The 23,453-nt window shown below is 44.8% G+C and overlaps 1 protein-coding gene across 1 annotated transcript in view; it reads left to right on the forward strand.

Moving 5' to 3' along the window:
* The first annotated feature begins 18,070 nt into the window (after positions 1–18,070).
* Positions 18,071–23,453, forward strand: part of ATCAY (ATCAY kinesin light chain interacting caytaxin) — a 61,355-nt gene continuing 55,972 nt past the window's right edge. Inside the window, exons 1-2 of the mRNA XM_075864172.1 lie at positions 18,071–18,460; positions 19,841–19,975. Coding sequence (XP_075720287.1) covers positions 19,893–19,975 — 83 coding nt within the window. The 5' untranslated portion in view covers positions 18,071–18,460; positions 19,841–19,892. The remainder of the gene's footprint in view (positions 18,461–19,840; positions 19,976–23,453) is intronic.

The following is a 23,453-nucleotide window of genomic DNA, read 5'->3' on the forward strand; positions in this document are numbered from 1 at the left end:
TGGCGCACAAAATGGCCTTTAAGGCCGCAATACACACACAGACCTGAAGAGTCTGCGCTGTTTATCCTGCAGTGGGTCCACACCCTGCAACGTAACAGTACGCTCAGGCCATGGACCCCGCTGGTCAATTCAAGGGCCTGTCACCCTCCCAAGCCATGCAGGCGGAACTGCAAGATCTGCGAACACGACAGGATCAACTTCTTGTGGCAGCAGACACCATGGCACAGCAGCTATGGGCGCTAACTACTTCCTACTCCACTCCTATTCATGCTCCTCCGATCGACCCTCCTGTTACACCTCCTGGCAGCTCCAGTTCGGATCCTCGGTTCTCGCTGCCATTGCCACCTCGGTTCCATGGAGATGCAAGTACGTGCAGGGGGTTTCTGAACCAATGCCTTATCCTCTTCACTCTGCACGCCTGAGCATTTCCTTCGGACGGAGCCAGGATCGCCTTCATTATGTCTCTACTTGCAGGCAAGGCCCTGGCGTGGGCAAATCCAATCTGGGAACGTCAGGGACCCGAGACTTCCAGGGGTTTGTGCGGTTATTCCGTACCGTATTTGAGGAGCCTGGACGAGTCTCGTCGGCAGCTACTGCTATCTTTAATCTTCGCCAGGAGGACGCCTCCGTGGGCGAATACACCATCCAGTTCCGGACGCTGGCAGATGAACTGTCCTGGAACAATGAGGCCTTGGTAGCATCCTTCTGGCATGGCCTATCGCCTGAGATCAAGGACAAACTTGCTGCTTGAGATCTACCAGCTGCCTTGGACAACCTGATTCTACTTGCTACTTGAGTGGACATAAGGCTTAGAGAGAGATCTCAAGAAGTTCCACAGGAGAGACGGCTTCCTAGACTGGCGCCCAACTTCCAGCAACCCCTCTTGCCTTCTTCTACTGCTCCACCCAAGGTTCCGATGCAGGTGGATTGGCTTAAACTTTCCGTTCAAGAGAAACAGCGCAGGCGCACCTCTGGACTCTGTTCATATTGCGGTCTCGCTGGCCATGTCGTGCGTCTGTGTCCCCAGAAGCCAAAAAGCCCAACACCTAGGATTCGTTGGAGAAACAACCCTGGGCAATACTGCATTTAATAGAGAACTCTCCTCCAAACTGTTAATTCCTGTGACCATCGTAGATGTCGAGAGGCGACATCCAGTATCTGCCTACCTGGACTCTGGCTTTGCAGCCAATTTCATCTGCCAAGACCTTGTGGATCTTCTTCAGTTGCCCTCTGTTTTGCTGGAAAGGCCATTGATCGTTGCCTCGGTAGATGGACTGCCTTTGCCTGACCCAGTTTTGTCTGTGACCAAGCCGTTAAGACTCCAAGTGGGAGTCCTTTACTCAGAACTCATCTCCCTGTTTGTCCTGGCCAAGGCCATCAACCCCGTGCTGCTGGGTTTGCCTTGGCTCCGTCTACACGCCCCAGTCCTGGATTGGAACTCTGGAGAAGTTCTCCAGTGTTGTCCCAAGTGTCTCGACCGCTTTCTTGTGCAGGTCCATCCGCCTCAGTCTCCACCGCATCAGTCACTGGCAGGGTTGCCTCCTTGTTACTCTCTGTTCTCAGATGTCTTCAACAAGAAGGAAGCAGAGACATTGGCACCACATCGAGCGTATGATTGCCCTATCGACTTGGTTCCTGATTCATCCACTCCTCGCGGTAGAGTATACCCTCTCTCCTAGCCTGAGACCCAGTCTATGTCAGCCTACATTAAGGAGAATTTGGAGAGGGGCTTCATACGTAAATCCTCATACCCGGCCGAAGCCGGGTTTTTCTTTGTCAAGAAGAAGGATGGATCTCTACGACCCTGCATTGACTACCGAGGCCTCACCCAGATCACGGTGAAGAACAGGTACCCATTGCCTTTGATTTCGGAACTGTTTGATCGCATACGAGGGGAATTTTTTTTCCTAAGCTAAACCTACGGGGGGCTTACAATCTAATCTGGATTCGTCAGGGTGATGAGTGGAAGACTGCATTTAATACACGTGATGGTCACTACGAATATCTGGTCATGCCCTTCAGCCTGTGTAACGCCCCCGCAGTGTTTCAAGAATTTGTCAATTACATTTTTCGTGATCTCTTCTATGTCTGTGTTGTGGTGTATCTGAATAACATTTAGATTTTTTCCCCAGATCTTGTGACTCATCAGGGTTATGTCCGCCAGGTGTTGCTTCGATTAACGGAGAATTATTTTTATGTCAAGCCAGAGAAGTGCGTGTTTGAAAAGAAGTCTCTACCCTTCCTAGGCCATATCATCTCCGATCAGGGTCTCAAAATGGACCCTGAGAAGGTAAAGGCTGTCCTGGAGCGGCCACGGCCCTAAGGCTTAAGGGCCATAAAACGCTTCCTGGGATTCGCCAACTTCTACCGGCTGTTCATTCCCAACTTCTCTTCATTAACAGCTCCCATCTCCACCCTCACTAAAAAGGGCATGAACGCCAAGGTGTGGACTCCAGAAGCAGAAGTCGCATTTAAAACGTTGAAAAAGGCCTTCACGTCAGCCTCTATTCTTCATCACCCTGATGTATCCCTACAGTTTTCACTAGAGGTGGACGCTTCCTCTGTTGGTGCCAGTGCACTTTTGTTCCAGGGAGGTTCGAAAGGCAAGACTGTAGTATGTGGCTACTATTCTAAGCGGTTTTCTCCCGCAGAGCGCAACTACTCGATTAGGGATCGGGAGTTACTGGCCATCAAGCTGGCCCTGCAGGAGTGGAGACACCTACTGGAAGGCGCAGCTCATACTATCCTGGTCTTCACGGACCACAAGAACCAGACCTATCTACAGACGGCTCAACGGCTGAATCCTCGTCAAGCCAGGTGGTCGATGTTCTCTGCTCGGTTCCGGTTCGAACTCCACTACGACCTCCCGACAAGAATGTGAGGGCCGATGCCTTGTCTAGGTTGAAACAGAGGACACTGTGGAGTCCCCACAGAATATTATCGAACCTTCCTGCATCTATTCTGAAAACCCTCTGCAAGTTAGAGACATTCCTCCGGGAAGGACTTTTGTACGTCTGGCAGACAGAGGATGAATCCTTCGCTGGGGTCACAGTTCCAAGCTGGCAGGTCACGCGGGTGCCTGCTGTAAGACCCGAGACCTAATTACCCGTTTAGTTCTGGTGGCCCACGCTGCCCAAAGACGTCATGGACTTTGTCTCCTCCTGTACGGTGTGCGCAGCAAACAAAGTTGCCCACTCCAGACCAGCCGGTCTGCTCCAACCACAGCCTGTGCCCGATTCCCCCTGGCAGCCTGTTGCTATGGACTTGCGTCCATAGCAACATGTCTATGACACAGATCTGCCTCCATCTGCGGGATGCAGTGTGATCTGGCTGGTGGTGGATCGATTTTCTAAAACGGCTCATTTTGTTCCCCTGACTGGTCTGCCTTCTGCTGCTTGACTGGCCGACCTCTTCGCTCAACACATCTTCTGTCTGCACGGCTTGCCTCTGCATTTTGACTCGGATCGAGGGGTCCAGTTCACCTCGAAGTTCTGGAGACCACGCTGCGGCCTCCTCGGTGTAAAGTTGGACTTCTCCTCGGCTTATCATCCTCAGTCCAATGGACAAGTCGAAAGGGTTTACCAGATTATGGAGAACTATTAGGGCCACTTTGTCTCCAGACGGCATGATGACTGGGTGCAGCTACTCCCGTGGGCTGAGTTCTCCTATAATAACCATACTAGTGAGTCCACCACCTCTAGTCCGTTCTTTATCATTTACGGCCAACATCCTCGTATACCTCTTCCTGTCTCTACTATGTCCCAGGTGCCTGCAGCTGACTCTACCTTCAGGGACTTTCTGCAGATATGGCAACAGACACAATCTTCTATTCTGCTGGTGGTGGACCGCATGAAGAGAAAGGCAGACACTAGAAGACGAGAACCTCCCCAGTTTCTTCCAGGTACGAAGGTCTGGTTGTCTTCCAGGAATATCCGGCTGAGGATGCCTTCTTGCAAGTTTGCTCCCAGGTTCCTCGGACCCTTCGAGATTCTACTACAAATCAATCCTGTGTCTTACAAGCTTCAGCTGCCTCCTACCCTCAAGATCCCTAACTCCTTCCATGTCTCCTTGCTGAAGCCCGTGGTCCTGAACCGCTACTCCAGGACGCCTAGTTCCGCAGTAGCTCCTGGCGGTTCGTCAGGGACTTTCGAAGTGAGGGAGATCCTGGCCACCAAGAAAGTGGGAGGAAGGACGTTTTATTTCGTGGATTGGAGGGGATTTGGTCCAGAGGAGAGGTCTTGGGAGCCAGAGTAGAACATCGATGCCCCTCTCCTCATGAATAGATATCTCTCCCGTTCTAGCCCCAAGAAGAGGGGGAGTAAGAGGGGGGATACTGTAACGTCTATGGCCGAGGGCCATTGTTCAGACTTACCCTCTGACGGCCCCGGCCATGGACATCTGTGTTCTCGGCGGCATCTCACTCCAGGGAGACGCCGGCACTCACTTCCGGGTTCTGGGACTGTTTCCCGCAGGGCGCTCGCGGCCGTGCGTGCACAGCCTTAAGGGGCCAGAACGCTTTCAGCTGTCATTTAATCAGTAATTAGCCCAGAATGCTGCTGGACTATAAAAGGGGCTCTGCCCACTTGATCCTTGCCTGAGCGCTGTTGTATACCTAAAGTTTGTATTGCAAATGGTCTCCCAGTGTTTTTCAGTTCCCAGTGTTACCTGTTCCTGCTGCCTGTACCCTGTATCCCGTGTTACCATGCCTCTGTGCCATCTACAGTGAAAGTCAAGTCGTGTCTTCCACTGCATCTACTGTGTCATCTACAGTGAAAGTCAAGTTGTGTCACCGCTACTGTCTACATTGCCTCATGTACCCTTTCTGGACTATAGACATTATTTTGTACCTAGTTGGCCAGCTGCTATCCCGCTACGCGGTACGGCCCAGTGGGTCCACACCCCGTGTCGTGACACATTGGTTTTTCAGGTAGAGCAACAGGAGGGGGCAGTAGTGGTCTCTGTAATGAAGGTGCCAATCTGTGAAAATGTCTCTCCTGCCGAACCTCCTGATCTTGTTCCTGGATCCTCATGTCGAACCGGGTAGCCAACAGGATAAGGGCATCCAAGGTATAAGGGAGGTCGTGGGCTGCTAGCTCGTCCTTGATGTGTCAGGTCAGTCCCTGCCAAAAAGTTGCCACCAATGCTTCATTATTCCATGCCAACTCTGCTGCCAGGGTACGGAATGAGATGGCATACTCTCCTACTGTGGACCCTCCTTGCTTGAGCATTAGCAGAGTGGCAGCTGGCCAACTCACAGTCTATGCACAGTCTTGTGGAAGAGGTGCAGTCGTTCGCTCAGGGTGAGCGGCAGCGATCTGCGACCACAGCCATAACAGCCGTCCTTGCTGGAGAGATAACAGATTGGCCTGACCTACTGCAGTGATATATGGTTCTCCATATATTAGACCTAAGGCCTCAAGGAATATCTCCACATATAAGTTCAGGGGCATCAGGTCTCAACGAAACGGCCCAGGTTTGAGGATGTTACTGCAAAAGTGAAATGATGACACCAACTCGCTGCTGCTCAGTTCTTGAGGAGAAAGGCCTTAGTTGAAAATACAACTTACAACTCTCCCAAAAATTAACAAAAGACTTATGATCACCAGAAAAACAATCGGGTAATTTCACTTTAGGTTCAACCGGAGTGCGACTGCCTGGGCCTACGCAGTTTCATGATGTTGAATCTTTACGGACAGACCTTGTACCAGCTAAGTCAGATCATGCATCTGTTCCACCAGGGCGTGCATGGGAAACATAGTGAAAAAAGATCATTTTTAACCCCTTAAGGACGCAGCCTTCTTTTGGCCGTAAGGCTCAGAGCCCATTTTTCAAATCTGACATATTTCACTTTATGTGGTAATAACGTCGGAATGCTTAAACCTATCCAAGCGATTCTGATACTGTTTTCTCGTGAGACATTGGGCTTCATGTAAGTGGTAAAATTTGGTCGATATATTCAGTGTTTATTTGTGAAAAATTGCAAAATGTAGAGAAAATTTGGAAAAAATAGCATTTTTCTGAATTTAAATGCATCTGCTTGTAAAACAGATGGTTATACCCCCCAAAATAGTTACTAGTTCACATTTCCCATATGTCTACTTTAGATCGCAATTGTTTTTTGAACATTCTTTTATTTCTCTTGGACATTACAAGACTTAGAACATAAACAGCAATTTCTCATATTTTTAAGAAAATTTCAAAAGCCTTTTTTTTAGGGTACCTGTTCAGTTCTGAAGTGGCTTTGAGGGGCCTATGTATTAGAAACCCCCATAAAACACCCCATTTTAAAAAGTAGACCCGTTAAAGTATTCAAAACAGCATTTAGAAAGTTTTTAACCCTTTAGGAATTTCACAGGAATTAAGGGAAAGTGGAGTTGAAATTTGCAAATTTCATTTTCTTGCTAAAATTCTATATTATTCCATTTTTTTTTCTGTAACACAGAAGGTTTTACCAGAGAAACACTACTCAATATGTATTGTCCAGATTCTTCGTTTTTAGAAATGTCCCACATGTGTCTCTAGTGCGCTCGTGGATTAAAACACAAGCCTCAGAAGCAAAGAAGCACCAAGTGAATTTTGGGGCCTCTTTTTTATTAGACTATATTTTAGGCAGCATGACAGGTTTGAAGAGGAGTTGAGGTGCCAAAACAGTAAGAATCCCCCAAAAGTGACCCCATTTTGGAAACTACACCCCTCAAGGAATTCATTTATGTTTGTGGTTACCATTTTGAGCGCACAGTTTTTTCACAGCACGTATTTGGATTGGGCTGTGAAATTAAAAAAATGTAATTTTTCCAATAAGATGTCATTTTTGATCAAAATTTCTTATTTTCACAGGAAACAAAATACCCCATTTTGTTTCCCAATTTGTCCTGAGTGCGGCAATACCCCATTTATGGTCATAAACTGCCGTTTGGGCCCGTGGGAGGGCTCAGAAGGAAAGGAGCGCTATATGTTTGTTGGAGTCCAGATTTTGCTGGATTGGTTTTCGGGTGCCATGTCGCATTTGCAGAGCCCCAGAGGTATCAAAGCAATGGAAACCCACCAGAAGTGACCACATTTTGGAAACTACACCCCTCTAGGAATTGATTTATGGTTGCTGTGACCATTTTGACCACACAGTTTTTTCACAGCACGTATTTGAATTGGGCAGTGAAATTCAAAAAATTTAATTGTTTCCAATAAGAGGTCATTTTTGATCAAAATTTTTTCTTTTCACAGGAAACAAAATACCCCATTTTGTTGCCCAATTTCTCCTGAGTGCAGCAATACCCCATTTGTGGTGATAAACTGCAGTTTGGGCCCATGGGTGGGCTCAGAAGGAAAGGACCACCATTTGTCCTACTGGAGCTTTTCTGGTGCCGAGTCATGTATGCAGAAGCCCCTGAGGTACCAGTACAGTTGAAACCCCCCGAGAAGTGACCCCATTTTAAAAACTACACCCCTTAAGACATTCATCTAGAGGTGTAGTGAGCATTTTTACCCAACAGGTATTGTGTAAAAGATAATGCGCAGCAGATGGTGCAGTGTGAGATTTGCAATTTTCTATATATCTATGCCATTTCAGTGTCCAATATGTTGTGCCCAGCATGTGCCACTGGAGATATACACCCCATAAACTGTAATGTTGGTTCACCTGGGTATGGCAATACCCTACATGTGGCTGTTATCTGCTGCCTGGGCACACAGCAGGGCTCAGAAAGGAAAGATAAGGGGGATAAGCTGTGCGGAGTGCGTCAAGGTACATGAAAAATCGAAGGGATCTATGATAAATTTGAAAACACTTTCATACAGAGCCCTGGTTTTTCGGGACACGTGTCACATTGATATATTGTGTCCTCCCTTATACCCCTCTTATAGCAGACTTTGCACCTCTTTTGACTTTTTCCCTTCTTGCCAGTTTGGGGAACTTCTTCTGGAAAGTCTTGCCCTGGTACGATGCCTGTGGCCTCACTTCCAGAAGTACTGGGTGCCCCCTTCTTGGTCCCTAAAGATTAGTTTCTTGATAATGATGTGCACGGCCAGCTACTTATACCAAACCGCATGGCGCTGTAGGGCTTCAGGACTTGATATGACAAGTTTACCCCTCCCATGTACCTATTGTAGTCCAGGATGCAGTCTGGTTTGGGGGTCTCTGTACTGGTACCTCGTACAGGTACGTGGGTTCTGGTGTGGCCATGTATTGTTGTCAATACAAGAACTTCTCTCTTGTACTTCACACACAATATGTTTGTAAAGGATCTGCCAGGCACAGCTTCGGGGTTAACGCCCATAGATAATCAGTCTACACCTGCTTCTATGTCTGTGAGACTGACTCCATCTTCCACCACTCAGGGTGGCAGGCTTAGAAATGGGAGAACCTATCACAGCCTGGCCAGACGGAGCTAGCTCCCGCCCTCTGTCTATTTATACCTGCCTTTCCTGTTCCTCCTTTGCTTGTGATTCTTCTCGTTTGGTTTCCTGGCCCTGCTGCCGCTTCTTGTACCATTGTCCTTGCTTCATATTGACCCCGGCTTGCTGGCTGCTCTCCTGCACTGCGTTTGGTACCTCGTACACTCCTGGTTCGACTCGGCTTGTTCACTTCTTTTGTTGCTCACGGTTTTGCCGTGGGCAGCTGCCCTTTCTCCCCCTAGCTCTGTGTACCCTTGTCTGTTTGTCTGTCATGAACTTGTTGAGCGTGGGGACCGCCGCCCAGTTGTACCCCGTCGCCTAGGGCGGGTCGTTGCAAGTAGGCAGGGACTGAGTGGTGGGTAGATTAGGGCTCACTTGTCTGTCTCCCCACCCCCGTCATTACATAATCACAAGCCCATACCCTGTCTACCCTGGTTCCTGACACTACTATGGACCCCTTTGAGACCCTGGCTCAGCAAATGCAGGGTCTCTCCCTACAGGTCCAGGCCCTGGCTCAGAGGGTCAACCAGCCTAAAGCTACCATGGTAGTCCCCCTCACTTCACCTCTTGAAACCCACCTCAAGTTGCCCGACCGGTTCTCAGGGGACCGGAAGACTTTTCTCTCCTTTCGGGAGAGTTGTAGGCTCTATTTTCATTTAAAGCCCCACTCCTCAAGTTCTGAGAGCCAGCGAGTGGGTATAATTATGTCCCGGCTCCAGGAAGGGCCCCAAGAATGGGCCTTCTCCTTGGCTCCTGACGCCCCTGAACTTTCCTCCGTTGATCTTTTCTTTTCTGCTCTCGGACTCATCTATGACGAGACTGACAAGACTGCTTTTGCCGAGTCAGCTGGTGACCTTACGTCAGGGTAATTGACCTGTTGAGGAGTATTGCTCTGACTTTAGGAAGTGGAGCATAGCTTCTCGGTGGAATGACCCTGCCTTAAGGTGCCAGTTTAGGTTGGGTCTGTCGAACGCCCTGAAAGATCTTCTAGTTTGTTATCCCTCTTCTGACTCCCTAGACCAGGTTATGGCTTTAGCGGTACGACTTGACCGACGTCTCAGGGAACGACGACTTGAATGTCTTGATGTTTTCTCCTCTGACTCCCCCATGATGCCTCCCGAGGTTCCGTTGCTTCGTTCCTCCCCGGAAGACTCGGAGGTACCTATGCAACTCGGGGCCTCCGTGTCACCCCAACAACGTAGAGATTTCCGCAGGAAGAATGGTCTCTGCTTCTACTGTGGGGATGAAAAGCATCAAGTGAACAACTGTCCTAAGCGTAAGAATGTAGCCGGAGAACTTCCGCGCCTAAGTGATCATCGGGGAGGTCACTTGGGCGCACAGGTGTTTCCCGTAAATATGAAACGTAATAAAATCTTGCTTCCCTTTCAGGTCTCTTTTGGTGGTAGGTCTGCTACCGGCAGTGCCTTCGTGGATTCAGGGTCTTCTGCTAATATCATGTATGTAGAATTTGCTATGTCTCTAGCTATGCCTTTGATTGATTTGCCTAAACCTGTCCCGGTAGTGGGTATCGACTCCACTCGTCTTGCTAATGGTTATTTTACACAGCATACCCCTGTTTTTCAACTCCTTGTTGGCTCCATGCATTTGGAGCAGTGCTCTGTACTGTTAATGCAGGGATTATCGTCCGATTTGGTTTTAGGCCTTCCCTGGTTGCAGTTGCATAATCCCACGTTTGACTGGAATTCTGGGGACCTTACCAAGTGGGGTAATGAATGCTTGACGTCATGTTTTTCTGTTAATTCTATTTCTCCCCCTGAGGTGGTGAACACGCTACCTGAGTTTGTTCAGGACTTTGCCGATGTTTTCTCTAAGGAGGCCTCTGAAGTGTTACCTCCTCATAGAGAATATGATTGCGCAATCAATTTGGTAGCAGGAGCTAAGCTCCCTAAGGGTAGGATATTTAATCTCTCTTGTCCCGAACGTGAAGCCTTGAGAGAGTATATCCAGGAATGCCTGGCCAAGGGTTACATTCGCCCCTCTACTTCTCCGGTAGGTGCTGGCTTCTTCTTCGTAGGGAAGAAGGATGGTGGTCTTAGGCCATGCATTGACTACCGAAGCTTGAATAAGGTCACTGTAACGAACCAGTATCCCCTTCCTCTGATTCCTGATCTCTTTAATCAGGTTCAGGGGGCCCAATGGTTCTCTAAGTTTGATCTACGGGGGGCGTATAACCTTATCCGCATCAAAGAGGGGGATGAGTGGAAGACTGCGTTTAACACGCCCGAAGGTCATTTCGAATACCTCGTCATGCCCTTTGGGTTGTGTAATGCTCCCGCGGTCTTCCAGAATTTCATAAATGAGATTTTAAGAGACTACCTGTGGTTATTTCTTGTAGTGTACCTTGATGACATACTTGTGTTTTCCAAGGACTGGACCTCCCACATTGAGCATGTCAGGAAGGTGCTCCAGGTCCTTCGAGAAAACAAACTGTTTGCAAAGACCGAAAAATGTGTGCATGGGGTGCAGGAGATACAATTTTTGGGCCAAATCCTCACTCCTCATGAATTCCGCATGGACCCCGCCAAGGTCCAGGCTGTGGCGGAATGGGTCCAACCTGCCTCCCTGAAGGCGTTACAGTGCTTCCTGGGGTTCGCTAATTATTACAGGAGGTTTATTGCTAACTTCTCGGTCATCGCTAAGCCTCTTACGGATCTCACTCGCAAAGGTGCTAATCTCCTCCACTGGCCTCCTGAGGCTGTCCAGGCTTTTGAGGTCCTTAAGAAGTGCTTTATCTTGGCCCCGGTGCTTGTTCAGCCCAACCAATTGGAGCCATTTATCGTGGAGGTTGATGCGTCCGAGGTGGGAGTGGGGGCTGTCTTGTCCCAGGGTACCAGGTCCCTCACCCATCTCCGTCCCTGTGCCTACTTCTCCATGAAGTTTTCACCCACTGAGAGTAACTATGATATTGGCAACCGCGAACTCTTAGCCATTAAATGGGCATTTGAAGAGTGGCGCCACTTCCTGGAGGGGAATAGGCACCAGGTAACGGTCCTTACCGACCACAAGAATCTGGTTTTCCGAGAATCTGCATGGAGGCTAAACCCGAGACAAGCTCGTTGGGCGTTATTTTTTACCAGATTCAATTTTGTGGTTACCTATAGGGCTGGGTCTAAAAACGTTAAGGCTGATGCACTGTCACGTAGCTTCATGGCCAGCCCTCCTTCGGAGGAAGATCCTGCTTGTATTTTGCCTCCAGGTATAATCATTTCCGCTATTGATTCTGATTTCGTCTCTGAAATTGCGGCTGATCAAGGTTCAGCTCCAGGGAGCCTTCCTGAGAACAAGCTGTTTGTTCCCCTGCAATTCCGGCTAAGGGTACTTAGGGAAAATCATGGCTCTGCACTATCTGGCCATCCAGGCATCCTGGGTACCAAGCACCTCATTGCCAGAAACTATTGGTGGCCTGGGTTGCCTAAAGATGTTAAGGCCTACGTCGCCGCTTGTGAAGTTTGTGCTAGGTCCAAGACTCCCAGGTCCCGACCAGCGGGCTTACTATGTTCTTTGCCCATTCCCCAGAGACCTTGGACCCATATCTCCATGGATTTTATCACCGATTTGCCTCCATATCAAGGCAAGTCGGTGGTGTGGGTTGTAGTAGACCGCTTCAGTAAGATGTGCCACTTTGTGCCCCTGAAAAAACTACCCAATGCTAAGACGTTAGCTACCTTGTTTGTCAAACACATCCTGCGTCTCCATGGGGTCCCTGTCAATATTGTTTCTGATAGAGGGGTACAATTTGTTTCATTGTTTTGGAGAGCCTTCTGTAAAAAGTTGGAGATTGATCTGTCCTTCTACTCTGCCTTCTATCCTGAAACTAATGGCCAAATTGAGAGGACTAATCAGTCTCTAGAACAATATTTAAGGTGTTTTATCTCTGACTGTCAATATGATTGGGTCTCATTCATTCCCTTCGCCGAATTTTCCCTTAATAACCGGGTCAGTAACTCGTCAGGGGTCTCCCCCTTTTTCTGTAATTTTGGGTTTAATCCACGGTTCTCCTCCGTTTCACCTAGTAGTTCCAACAATCCCGAGGTAGAGGTCATTCATCGAGAACTGTGCACAGTCTGGGCTCAGGTTCAGAAGAACCTAGAGGCGTCCCAGAGCATACAAAAAACTCAGGCAGATAGAAAACGTTCTGCTAACCCCTTGTTTATGGTCGGGGATCTGGTGTGGCTATCGTCTAAAAATTTGCGCCTTAAGGTCCCGTCCAAGAAGTTTGCTCCCCGGTTTATAGGGCCGTACAAGGTCATTGAAGTCCTCAATCCGGTCTCCTTCCGACTGGAGTTGCCCCCATCTTTTCGAGTACACGACGTGTTCCATGCCTCCCTCCTTAAACGCTGCTCCCCGTCCTTGGCTCCCTCGAGGAAACCTCCGGTCCCTGTTCTCACCCCCGAGGGGGCAGAATTCGAGGTGGCCAAGATTGTGGACAGCAGGATGGTCCAAGGCTCCCTCCAGTACCTGGTCCATTGGAGAGGATACGGGCCTGAGGAGAGGACTTGGGTACCCGCTCGGGATGCTCACGCTGGGATATTGGTCAGAAGGATTCACCTTCGTTTCCCCAGTAAACCAGGTCCACTTAGAAAGGGTCCGGTGGCCCCTCATAAAAGGGGGGGTACTGTAAAGGATCTGCCAGGCATAGCTTCGGGGTTAACGCCCATAGATAATCAGTCTGCACCTGCTTCTATGTCTGTGAGACTGACTCCATCTTCCACCTCTCAGGGTGGCAGGCTTAGGAGTGGGAGAGCCTATCACAGCCTGGCCAGACGGAGCTAGCTCCCGCCCTCTGTCTATTTATACCTGCCTTTCCTGTTCCTCCTTTGCTTGTGATTTTTCTCGTTTGGTTTCCTGGCCCTGCTGCAGCTTCTTGTACCATTGTCCTTGCTTCATATTGACCCCGGCTTGCTGGCTACTCTCCTGCTCTGCGTTTGGTACCTCGTACACTCCTGGTTCGACTCGGCTTGTTCACTTCTCTTGTTGCTCACGGTTTTGCCGTGGGCAACTGCCCTTTCTCCCCCTAGCTCTGTGTACCCTTGTCTGTTTGTCTGTCATGCACTTGTTGAGCGTGGGGACCGTCGCCCAGTTGTACCCCGTCACCTAGGGCGGGTCATTGCAAGTAGGCAGGGACTGAGTGGTGGGTATATTAGGGCTCACTTGTCTGTCTCCCCACCCCCGCCATTACAATGTTGCTGCTAGATTTTGCCCTGCTCTCACCCCTTCTGAGTTTTTGCCCAAGCAGAGTCTTAGGGATGCCTCTCAGATTTCCTCTAGCAATGCCGCATGCCGCAGTACTTCTGGAAGCGAGGCAGTTGATGAGTGGGACGCTGGTATAAAAATTATCCAGGTAGAGGTGGTAACCCTGGTCCAGCAGTGGGTGCACCAAATCCCACACAATTTTTGCATTAACTCCCAGTAAGGGGGGGCATTCTGGGGGCTGAATACTGGTGTCCTTTCCTTCATATATTCTAAATTTGTAGGTATACCCTGATGCACTCTCGCACAGCTTATACATCTTCACGCCATACCTTGCCCACTTACTCGGCAGGTACTGGCGGAATTGAAGCCTCCCTTTAAAATCTACCAAGGACTCATCAATAGAAATACACTTCTTGGGGTGTGTGCTTGGGAAAACCGGGCACTGAAACGATCTAATAGGCGTCTCCGTTTATACAAATGGTCAAAACTGGGGCCATCTCAAGGTGGGCACTGCTCATTATCCGTATAATGTATGAAGCGAAGTATTGCTTAATTATTTTTTTTTAGGTTCCAGTTCAGTTCTGAAGTTGCTTTGAGGGGCCTATATATTAGACACCCCTATGAAACACCCCATTTTAGAAACTAAACCCCTCAAAGTATTCACAACAGCATTTAGAAAATTTATGAACCCTTTAGGTGTTTCACGGGAATTTAGAGCAGAGTAGAGGTGAAATGTACATATTTTTTTTTTTCGTCAGAAAATCCTTTTTATACCATTTTTTTCTATAACACAAAAGGTTTTACCAGAGAAACGCAACTTAATATTTATTGCCCAGATTCTGCAGTTTTGAGAAATATCCTACATGTGGCCCTAGTGCGGTAATGGACTGAAGCACCGGCCTCCAAAGCAAAGGAGCAACTAGTGGATTTTGAGGCCTCATGTCCGGTTTGAAGAGGTCTTGTGGTGCCAAAACAGTGGAAACCCCCAAAAAGTGACCCCCAATTTGGATACTAGACTCCTTGAGTTTTCATGGGGTGCATGCAACTTTTTTATCAGTTTCCATTCTATTTTTAAGTGGCGTGGTGACTAAAAAACAGCAATTCTACTATTGTTTTTTTATTAAATTTTTTTTACAGCGTTCACTGTGCGCTATAAACGCCATATTCCCTTCATTCTGCGGGGCGATACGATTATGGCTATACCAGATGTTTATAGTTTTTTTTATGTCTTATGGCGTTTGCACAATAAAATACATTTTGTAAAAAATAATTTACTTTTTGTGATACCATATTCTAAGAGCCAGAACTTTTTTATTTTTCCATCAATAAAGCCGTGCGAGGACTTATTTTTTGCGTAACGAACTGTAGTTTCAATCAGGAGCATTTTTAGGTACATGCGACTTTTTGGTCAAATTTTATTCCATTTTTTGGGAGGTGAAGTGACGAAACAATTGTGATTCTGGTACCGTTTATTATTATTTTCTTTTACGGCATTCACCGCGCGGGATAAATAACAAAATAATTTTGTAGTTCAGGCCGTTACGGACGTGGCGACACCAATTATGTATAGTTTATTTGTTTGTTTATATATTTTTATTAATAATAAAGCACTGATAAGGGAAAAAGGGGGATTTTTACTTTAATCACTTTGAAAACTTTTATTTTCTTATTTTTACACATCTTTTTTTAACTTTTTTTTTTACTTTATTAATTTGTCCCACTAGGGAACTTGAGGGCCGGAGGCCCTGATCGCTATTCTAATACACTGCACTACATGCGTAGTGCAGTGTATTGGAGCTTTCAGCTACTCACTCAGAGCAAGCATAGTGGGTCCTGACTTTGTCAGAATCCACTAGGCTTCCATCGATGGCATAGCCGGACGCCATTGTTAGGTGTCCGGTTGCCATAGTCACCATCGCCGGCCGCTATCGTGTAGCAGGCCGGCGATGGTAGCTTAACCCCTAAAAAGCTGTTATCACTATTGAACGCGGCTTTTAAGGGGTTAAACAGCGGGGACACAGCGATCGGTCCCCGCTGTAGGAGATGTCACATCTCCTGTATGTCAGGAGGACGGCCGAAATGTTACTCCCGTGACGTACTATTGCGTCATGGAGCGCGAACGGGGAGGTTTCCATGACGGAATAGTACGTCACTGAGCGGTAAGGGGTTAATGACTTGTGATTATGTTATGGAATCACTGGTTAAGCAATTCCCAGGGTGGAAGTTTATGGAATTGTTATGTGAGCGATTCCCCAAAGGCTGCTGGAGAATGTCAGTAATGAGCGTGCAAGTAAATCCGCAACACTAAATCCATCACAACTCTGATCAACAGAATCTAAGGCTACTCTATGGTTTTCGCCAGAGCCCACCGCAAGGCAGGTTAGATTTTGCAGAATAGAACCCAGGATGCTTTAACAGAGTTCGGTGTTGGATAAGAGGTGCAATGCAAGCAAAACCAGAACAGATAACATGATGGCTAATGTTGATACATTTAATCGATTAAAGGAGGATTCAGACTGAATTCTTCACATCCAACAAGAGCAAATGGCGGCAACTAGGCATGAGAGGTATGTTAGGGATAAAGACGATTAGCAAACTGGCCGTTTATACCGTTGGCAGTAAAACAAGAATTCTGCTTATAAAAAAACAAATAAACGTGATAATGGCTTTATGAAGGAATTTAAACCACACACGAGGAATGGCAATGTGACATCAGAATCAGAGATGTCTGAAAGTCTCAATTTTTTTTAAAAAAAACAACCATTTCAGACAAAGAGGAAGGAAGAGAACAGGAAGATGCTGCAGGCAGAGTTTGTGGAAGAGGAAAAGGGAGAGGTTATCCTCATGGTGTGCTCAGCCTGGTTACCTAAAGAAATTGACAACTGGAAGGTTGGTATTGCTGCAAACTATTATTTGATTAAAGAAAATTCTAGCCTTTTAATTGTCTTGATTACACAGTTACATAGTTGATAAGGTTGAAAAGAACACATGTCCATCAAGTCCAACCTATAATCCTACCGTGTTATTCCAGAGAAAGGCAAAATTCCCATGATGTTGATGCCAATTGCTTCATTAGGGGAAAAATTCCTCCCTGACTCAAAATATGACAATCAGAACATATTTTTGGATCAACTCCCATCTCCAGAATCTAGTACTCATAACCTGTAATATTATATTTTTCAAGAAAGGCATCAATGCCCTTCTTTAACTTGTTCAAAGAATCAACTATCACAACATCCTGTGGCGGAGAGTTCTATAGTCTCACCGCTCTCACAGTAAACAATCTCAGTCTGTGACGGTGGTGAAACCTTTTTTTCTATAGACGTAGAGGATGTCCTTGTTACAGGCCTAGGTGTAAAAAGGTCATCAGAAAGATCTCTATACTGTCCAATTATATATTTGCACATTGTAATTAGATAGCCCCTAAGCTGTCTTTTTTCTAAACTGACTAGCCCCAAGTTTGATAACCTCTCTTGGTACGGCAATCCACTCATTCCCTTAATGACCTTGGTTTATCACTCCGCCAGATTGCTACGCACCTAGGCCGAGATGTCAGCACTGTTCAACGTTTCGTGTCCCTGAGGCTGGGAGAACAACAACAAACGGGAATGACAGCAATAGGTGCGCGGAAGCGAACCTCTGCACGGATGGATCATCTGATTAGAAGAATGGCGCATAGTGATCCATTCTGTACTGCAGGTACAATTTGATATCACATGCCAAGCAGCAGCCAGTGTGGACACAAACCGTCAGAAGGTGTTTGCACAAATGGACTTTGCATTCTTATGTAGTGAGCTGACTTTAAGTTATGCAATAATCCATTCATCCAGTTTTTATTTGCTTAGCCCTTATGCTTGCCTATAAAAGTGGGGGCTATGGCACCTGTGCAGATAGTGCTCACTAGCTGTTTACACTAACAGGTACCTCACACATTGAATACAGTGCATATTTTAGACAGGAAAATTAGAGTTTTAATTTTTGGGGTTAATGACCAAGAAAATAGTTTGAGTTCCGGTTTTGTTGTTTTGTTCTGAACTAATGTATACCACAAAAAAAGACAAAAGACAACTAAAAATAAAGCTGTGCAACCTTCACTGTGATGAAAACATCAGATATACGAGATTAGAATAAATTATGACTATAATCTTTCAGTAATGTACAGTATAAAATAGATGATCAGTATTTTTTTTTCAGTATATAAAACATCTAATCCATTTTATATAACTAACCACTCATATCATCATCTAAAATTCCTGTATAGCTGTTTGACATTTAAGATATAGAACAGCTGTCCAGTGTGTCACTTTCCACACAGCACTTCATTGACTGACTTCAGCAACGTAAGAGTTAATCCATCAGTATGCCACTAAAAGCTTGCCTTTCCTCTATCTGCCTGATAGGAGCTTTCTAGTTTGCCAGGATGCTGCCAACCTCTATCCAATCAAGACTAGCTTTCCCTTGAAAAAGGAGGGGTGGTAGCTAATGGAGAATCAATCGCCCTTTTCCTCCTCCTTCCTTCCCGTCTCCTCCATTGCACATTGACAATAGCTAGTGCATCAGCTGCTAAACCTGTACCAGCTGTGAGTTGATGATACAGAGTCTTGCACATAAATTCTATGGGCATGACCACTGTGCTGAGGACAAATTCACGCATCACATCCCAAAGATGAGAGATTGCAGCATCTTCAAGGGCCTCTCAGTGCTCAGAAATAGTGCCGTATTCTCCAGGATTTAAATGAATCATTTCAGAGATGTTCTCCTGGCAGATGAGGACTGAGGTGGACAACAATTCTGCGTAGCCATTTTCTATGATTATTTACTTTGCAAACAACTGACTCTTCCCTCGGGAAGAAAGGTAGGTTTACAATTGTTAATGGCATTGCTTGTTATAGTATATGCTATGTTTGAATATAATTTGTTATATGTACCTGCTCCCTGTGACTTTATGTCGGCAACTGTGGCATTTGTATGTTTAAGATAATATGATTTTTCAGAGGCACTTTCACCATCGTATCAGTTGGGTATAAAGGCCCAGTGTTTTCTTTTAATACAAAAGTCATATTTGAATATGACAATCCTACCAAGACGTTGATGGTAAAGATACGTTAAATAACCTGCTATGTGGAATGTTTAATATACGCTAATTTTTATATCATTTATTGTTGAGTATAATTTCTAATAAGACCACAAATACTGTATGTGTAATGAAGGACATGCTTAGACAATTTCAATAAAAGATATTGGACAATGGTCATTTCAGTAGTTGAGAATCACTAAAGACAATATGTACAGAAAAGCAATAATGCAAATACAAGTCTGGCACAGGTATGGTCATGGTCGTAGAGGGCCTCAGCAAGTTCGCTAGTTTTGCAGGCCCCCAAAGTATATAGAGACCTTAAGTCACTTACCAAGAAACTAAAAATTTAACTTGGGGTAATTTAGGTCAGGAAAAAAAGACGGCTTAGGGACAATATAGTCGCTATGTCCAAATATATAATTGGACAGTACAGAGATCTATCTAATAATCTTTTTACACCTAGGCCTGACAAGTGGGCATCCTCGACATCTAGAGGAAATAAGGTTTCACCACCGTCATTGACGGGGTTAGTTTACTATAAGAGCAGGAAACTATATAACGCTCTACCGGAGGAAGTTGTCATGGGTAATTTGTTTAATGGATGGATGTCTTTTTTTAAAGTAATAATAGCACAAGTTATATGCATTAGATTACTGGTGATGGGTCATTGATTCAGGGATTTATTCATTTCTTTCCTCCTAATATGAGGCAATTGGCAACTGTATCTTAACTGTAGGATAAGTTAATGGTTTTATGTCTTATTTTAATCTTACTATGTGTAGAGTAACCATTTCTTGTAAATTGGACAAGATAAAGAATAGTTAAAATGGCGATCCCCATCTATAAATTAGATCTATATTCTGTGATCACTAATACAATACAAAAGTTGTGGTGGTGGACAATTTTGCAGGTAAAAGTGCAAGCAAATTTCTCCATTTCTAATAAATGGAGACTATCCGGCCTATAGAAGTTTAGATGTATATCTAGATATATTAGATGTTTTTCATTTTAATACTGCATTCTACATTTTGATAGAAAAAAGAATAAGCAAAAATTTTTATGCTACATAAATCAATGGAATAGACAACATTGTATAATGTTCATATTGCTTATTGCAAAATACATGAAAACTGCATAATATCTGTTATATATGTCTAGGATTTTGAACAGATCTTATAGTCCAACAACACCTGCTAAACAGCACAAAGCGATGGGGACTACTGAGGCCACATTGCGTATGGAAAATGTTGATGTGGAAGTCAAAGAAGAATGGCAGGATGAAGACTTTCCTAGGTAAGTTATGATATTTCTATGCAGCTAAATTAAGTGAAATGAAGGGAAATGGATTGTTAGTTCGTAATCTGAATATGAACAACCTTAACCTCTTAGTGACCACCAATACACGTCTTCACGGCGGTCACTAACGGGTCCTATTACTTTTTACAGTGCATCAGAATAAGCCCGGCATAAGTGTCGCATCCCAGGAGAAGCGGGTGCTCGGCTGTTTGATGACATCCGGGCTCTTGCTCTAACAGCCAGGATCGGAGTTACCTCCAATCCCGGCCGTTTAACTCAATAGTGACCATGGCATCTAAGTGGTTTAAAGAGGGAGAGGGCTCCCTTTGTCACCATTGGTGGCTCATGAATGATGCAGATAGGTAGTCATGGCAGCTGGGGGCATAACAAAATCTACTAGGCCTTCCATGGCTGTATGCCTACGGTACGGTATAGCATCATAGAAGCGATCAAAGTCCTGCATACTGTAGTTACCTAGTGGGACAAAAAATATATTTTTATTAATGTCCACTTAAATTAATTAAAAACTGGACAGTAAAAAAATTAAAACAAATACACATATATGGTATTGCTGCGATCGTAAAAACCTGAACATTATAGTTAACATGTTATTTACACCACAAGGTGAGCAACATAAGAAAAAAAAGAAAAAAGCAATGAAGGAATCCCCTTCATTGCCCTTCCCCAAAAAATTCAATAAAGTTTATTCAAAAAGTCCCATGTACCCGAAAATAGAACAAATGAAAACTGCATCTCGGCCTAAAAAAACAAGCCCTCATATGGCTACATCCACGAAAAAATATAAAAAAGTTATGGCCCTTGGAATGCGGAGATGCAAAAACTGATTATTTTCTTTCAAAAGAGTTTTTATTGTGCAAAAGGAGCAAAACATGAAAAAACCTATACATATTTGGCATTGCCGTAATGGTATTGACCCATATAATAAAGGTAACTTGTTATTTATGCCACATGACAAACGGCGTAAAATGAAAACTCAAAAAAAATAATGGCGGAATTGCAGATTTTTTTACATTTCTCCCCCAAAAAGTTAATAAACGTTAATTAATAAACTATAAGTACCCCAAAAAGCTATTGAAAAACAGAACTCATCCTACCAAATGCAAGCCCTTATACAGCTGTGTTGGCGTAAAAATTAAAAAGTTATGGCTCTTTAACCACTTAAGGACGCAGACACTTTTGGACCTTATGACACAGCCTCATTTTTTAAATCTGATGTGTGTTACTATATGTGGTAATATTTTGGGAATGCTTTTACCTATCCAAGCAATTCTGAGTCCAAAATTTAGAGAAAATTTGCAAAAAATTAGCATTTTCCAAATTCAAATGTATCTGCTTGTAAGACAGATAGTTATACCACACAAAATAGTTACTACCTAACATTTCCTATATGTCTACTTTAGATTGGCATCATTTTTTGAACATCCTATTATTTTTTTAGGACGTTAGAAGGCTTATAAATTTAGCAGCAATTTCTCAAATTTTCAAGAAAATTTCAAAAGCCTATTTTTTTAGGGACCAGTTCAGTTCTGAAGTGGCTTTGAGGGCCTTATATATTAGGAACCCCCACAAATCACCACATTTTAAAAACTGCACCCCTTAAAGTATTCAAAACAGCATTTAGAAAGTTTCTTAACCCTTTATGTGTTTCACAGGAATTAAAGCAAAGTGGAAGGGAAATTTTCAAATGTAATTTTTTTTTTGCAGAAATTCCATTTTAATCCATTTTTCCTGTAATACTGAAGGTTTTTACCAGAGAAACACAGCTGAATATTTATTGCCCTGATTCTGAAGTTTTTAGAAATATCCCACATGTGGCCCTAGTGCGCTACTGGACTGAAACACCGGCCTCAGAAGCAAAGGAGTACCTAGAGGATTTTTGGGCCTTCCTTTTCTTAAATTATATTTCAGGCACCATGTCAGGTTAGAAGAGGTCTTGTGGTGCTGAAACAAAGGAAACCCCACAAAAGTGACTCCATTTGGGAAACTATACCCTTTGACGAATTCATCTAGGGGTGTAGTGAGCATTTTGACCCCACAGGTGTTTCATAGATTTCATTAGAATTGGGCAGTGAAAATGAAAAATTACATTATTTTCCAATAAGATGTAGCTTTACCTCAAAATTTTTATATTTTTCAATAAATAAATGAGGAAAAGCACCCCAACATTTGTAAAGCAACTTCTCCAGAGTACGGAAATACCAAACATGTGGTCATAAACTGCTGTTTGGGCAAGCGGCAGGACTCGGAAGGGAAGGAATGCCATTTAGCTTTTGGAGGGCTGATTTTGCTGGATTCATTTCTATGCACCATGTCGCATTTGTAAAGCTCCTAAGGTACCAGAACAGTGGAAACCCCCCAAAAGTGACTCCATTTAGGAAACTACACCCCTTGAGGAATTCATCTAGGGGTGTAGTTAGGATTTTGACCTCACAGGTGTTTCAAAAATTTCATTAGAATTGGGGAGTGAAAATGAAAAATTACATTATTTTCCAATAAGATGTAGCTTTACCTCAAAATTTTTATTTTTTTCAACAAATAAATGAGGAAAAGCACCCCAACATTTGTAAAGCAACTTCTTCAGAGTACGGAAATACCAAACATGTGGTCATAAACTGCTGTTTGGGCAAGCGGCAGGACTCGAAAGGGAAGGCACGCCAATTAGCTTTTGGAGCGCTGATTTTGCTGGATTCATTTCTCTGCACCATGTCGCATTTGTAAAGCTCCTAAGGTACCAGTACAGTGGAAACCCCCCAAAAGTGACTCCATTTAGGAAACTACACCCCTTGAGGAATTCATCTAGGGGTGTAATGAGCATTTTGACCCCACAGGTGTTTCATAGATTTCATTAGAATTGGGGAGTGAAAATGAAAAATGACATTATTTTCCAATAAGATGTAGCTTTACCTCAAAAAAAATTTTTTCAACAAATAAATGAGGAAAAGCACTGCAACATTTGTAAAGCAACTTCTCCAGAGTACGGAAATACTAAACATCTGGTCATAAACTGCTGTTTTTGGCAAGTGGCAGGACTCGGAAGGGAACGCACGCCATTCAGCTTTTGGAGTGCTGGATTGATTTCTCTGCACAATGTCACATTTGTAAAGGTACCAGTGCAGTGGAAACCCCACAAAAGTGACTCCATTTAGGTAACTAAACGCCTTGAGGAATTCATCTAGGGGTGTAGTGAGCGTTTTGACCCCACAGGTGTTTCATAGATTTCATTAGAATTGGGCAGTGAAAATGAAAAATTACATTCTTTTCCACTAAGATGTAGCTTTGCCTCAAGATTTTTAATTTTTTCAACAAATAAATGAGGAAAAGCACCCCAACATTTGTAAAGCAACTTCTCCAGAGTACGGAAATACCAAACATGTAGTCATAAACTGCTGTTTGGCAAGTAGCAGGACTCGGAAGTGAAGGCACGCCATTTAGCTTTTGGAGTGCTGGATTGATT

Source organism: Rhinoderma darwinii, chromosome 1, assembly GCF_050947455.1.
Source record: "Rhinoderma darwinii isolate aRhiDar2 chromosome 1, aRhiDar2.hap1, whole genome shotgun sequence".
NCBI classification, from domain to species: Eukaryota; Metazoa; Chordata; class Amphibia; order Anura; family Rhinodermatidae; genus Rhinoderma; species Rhinoderma darwinii.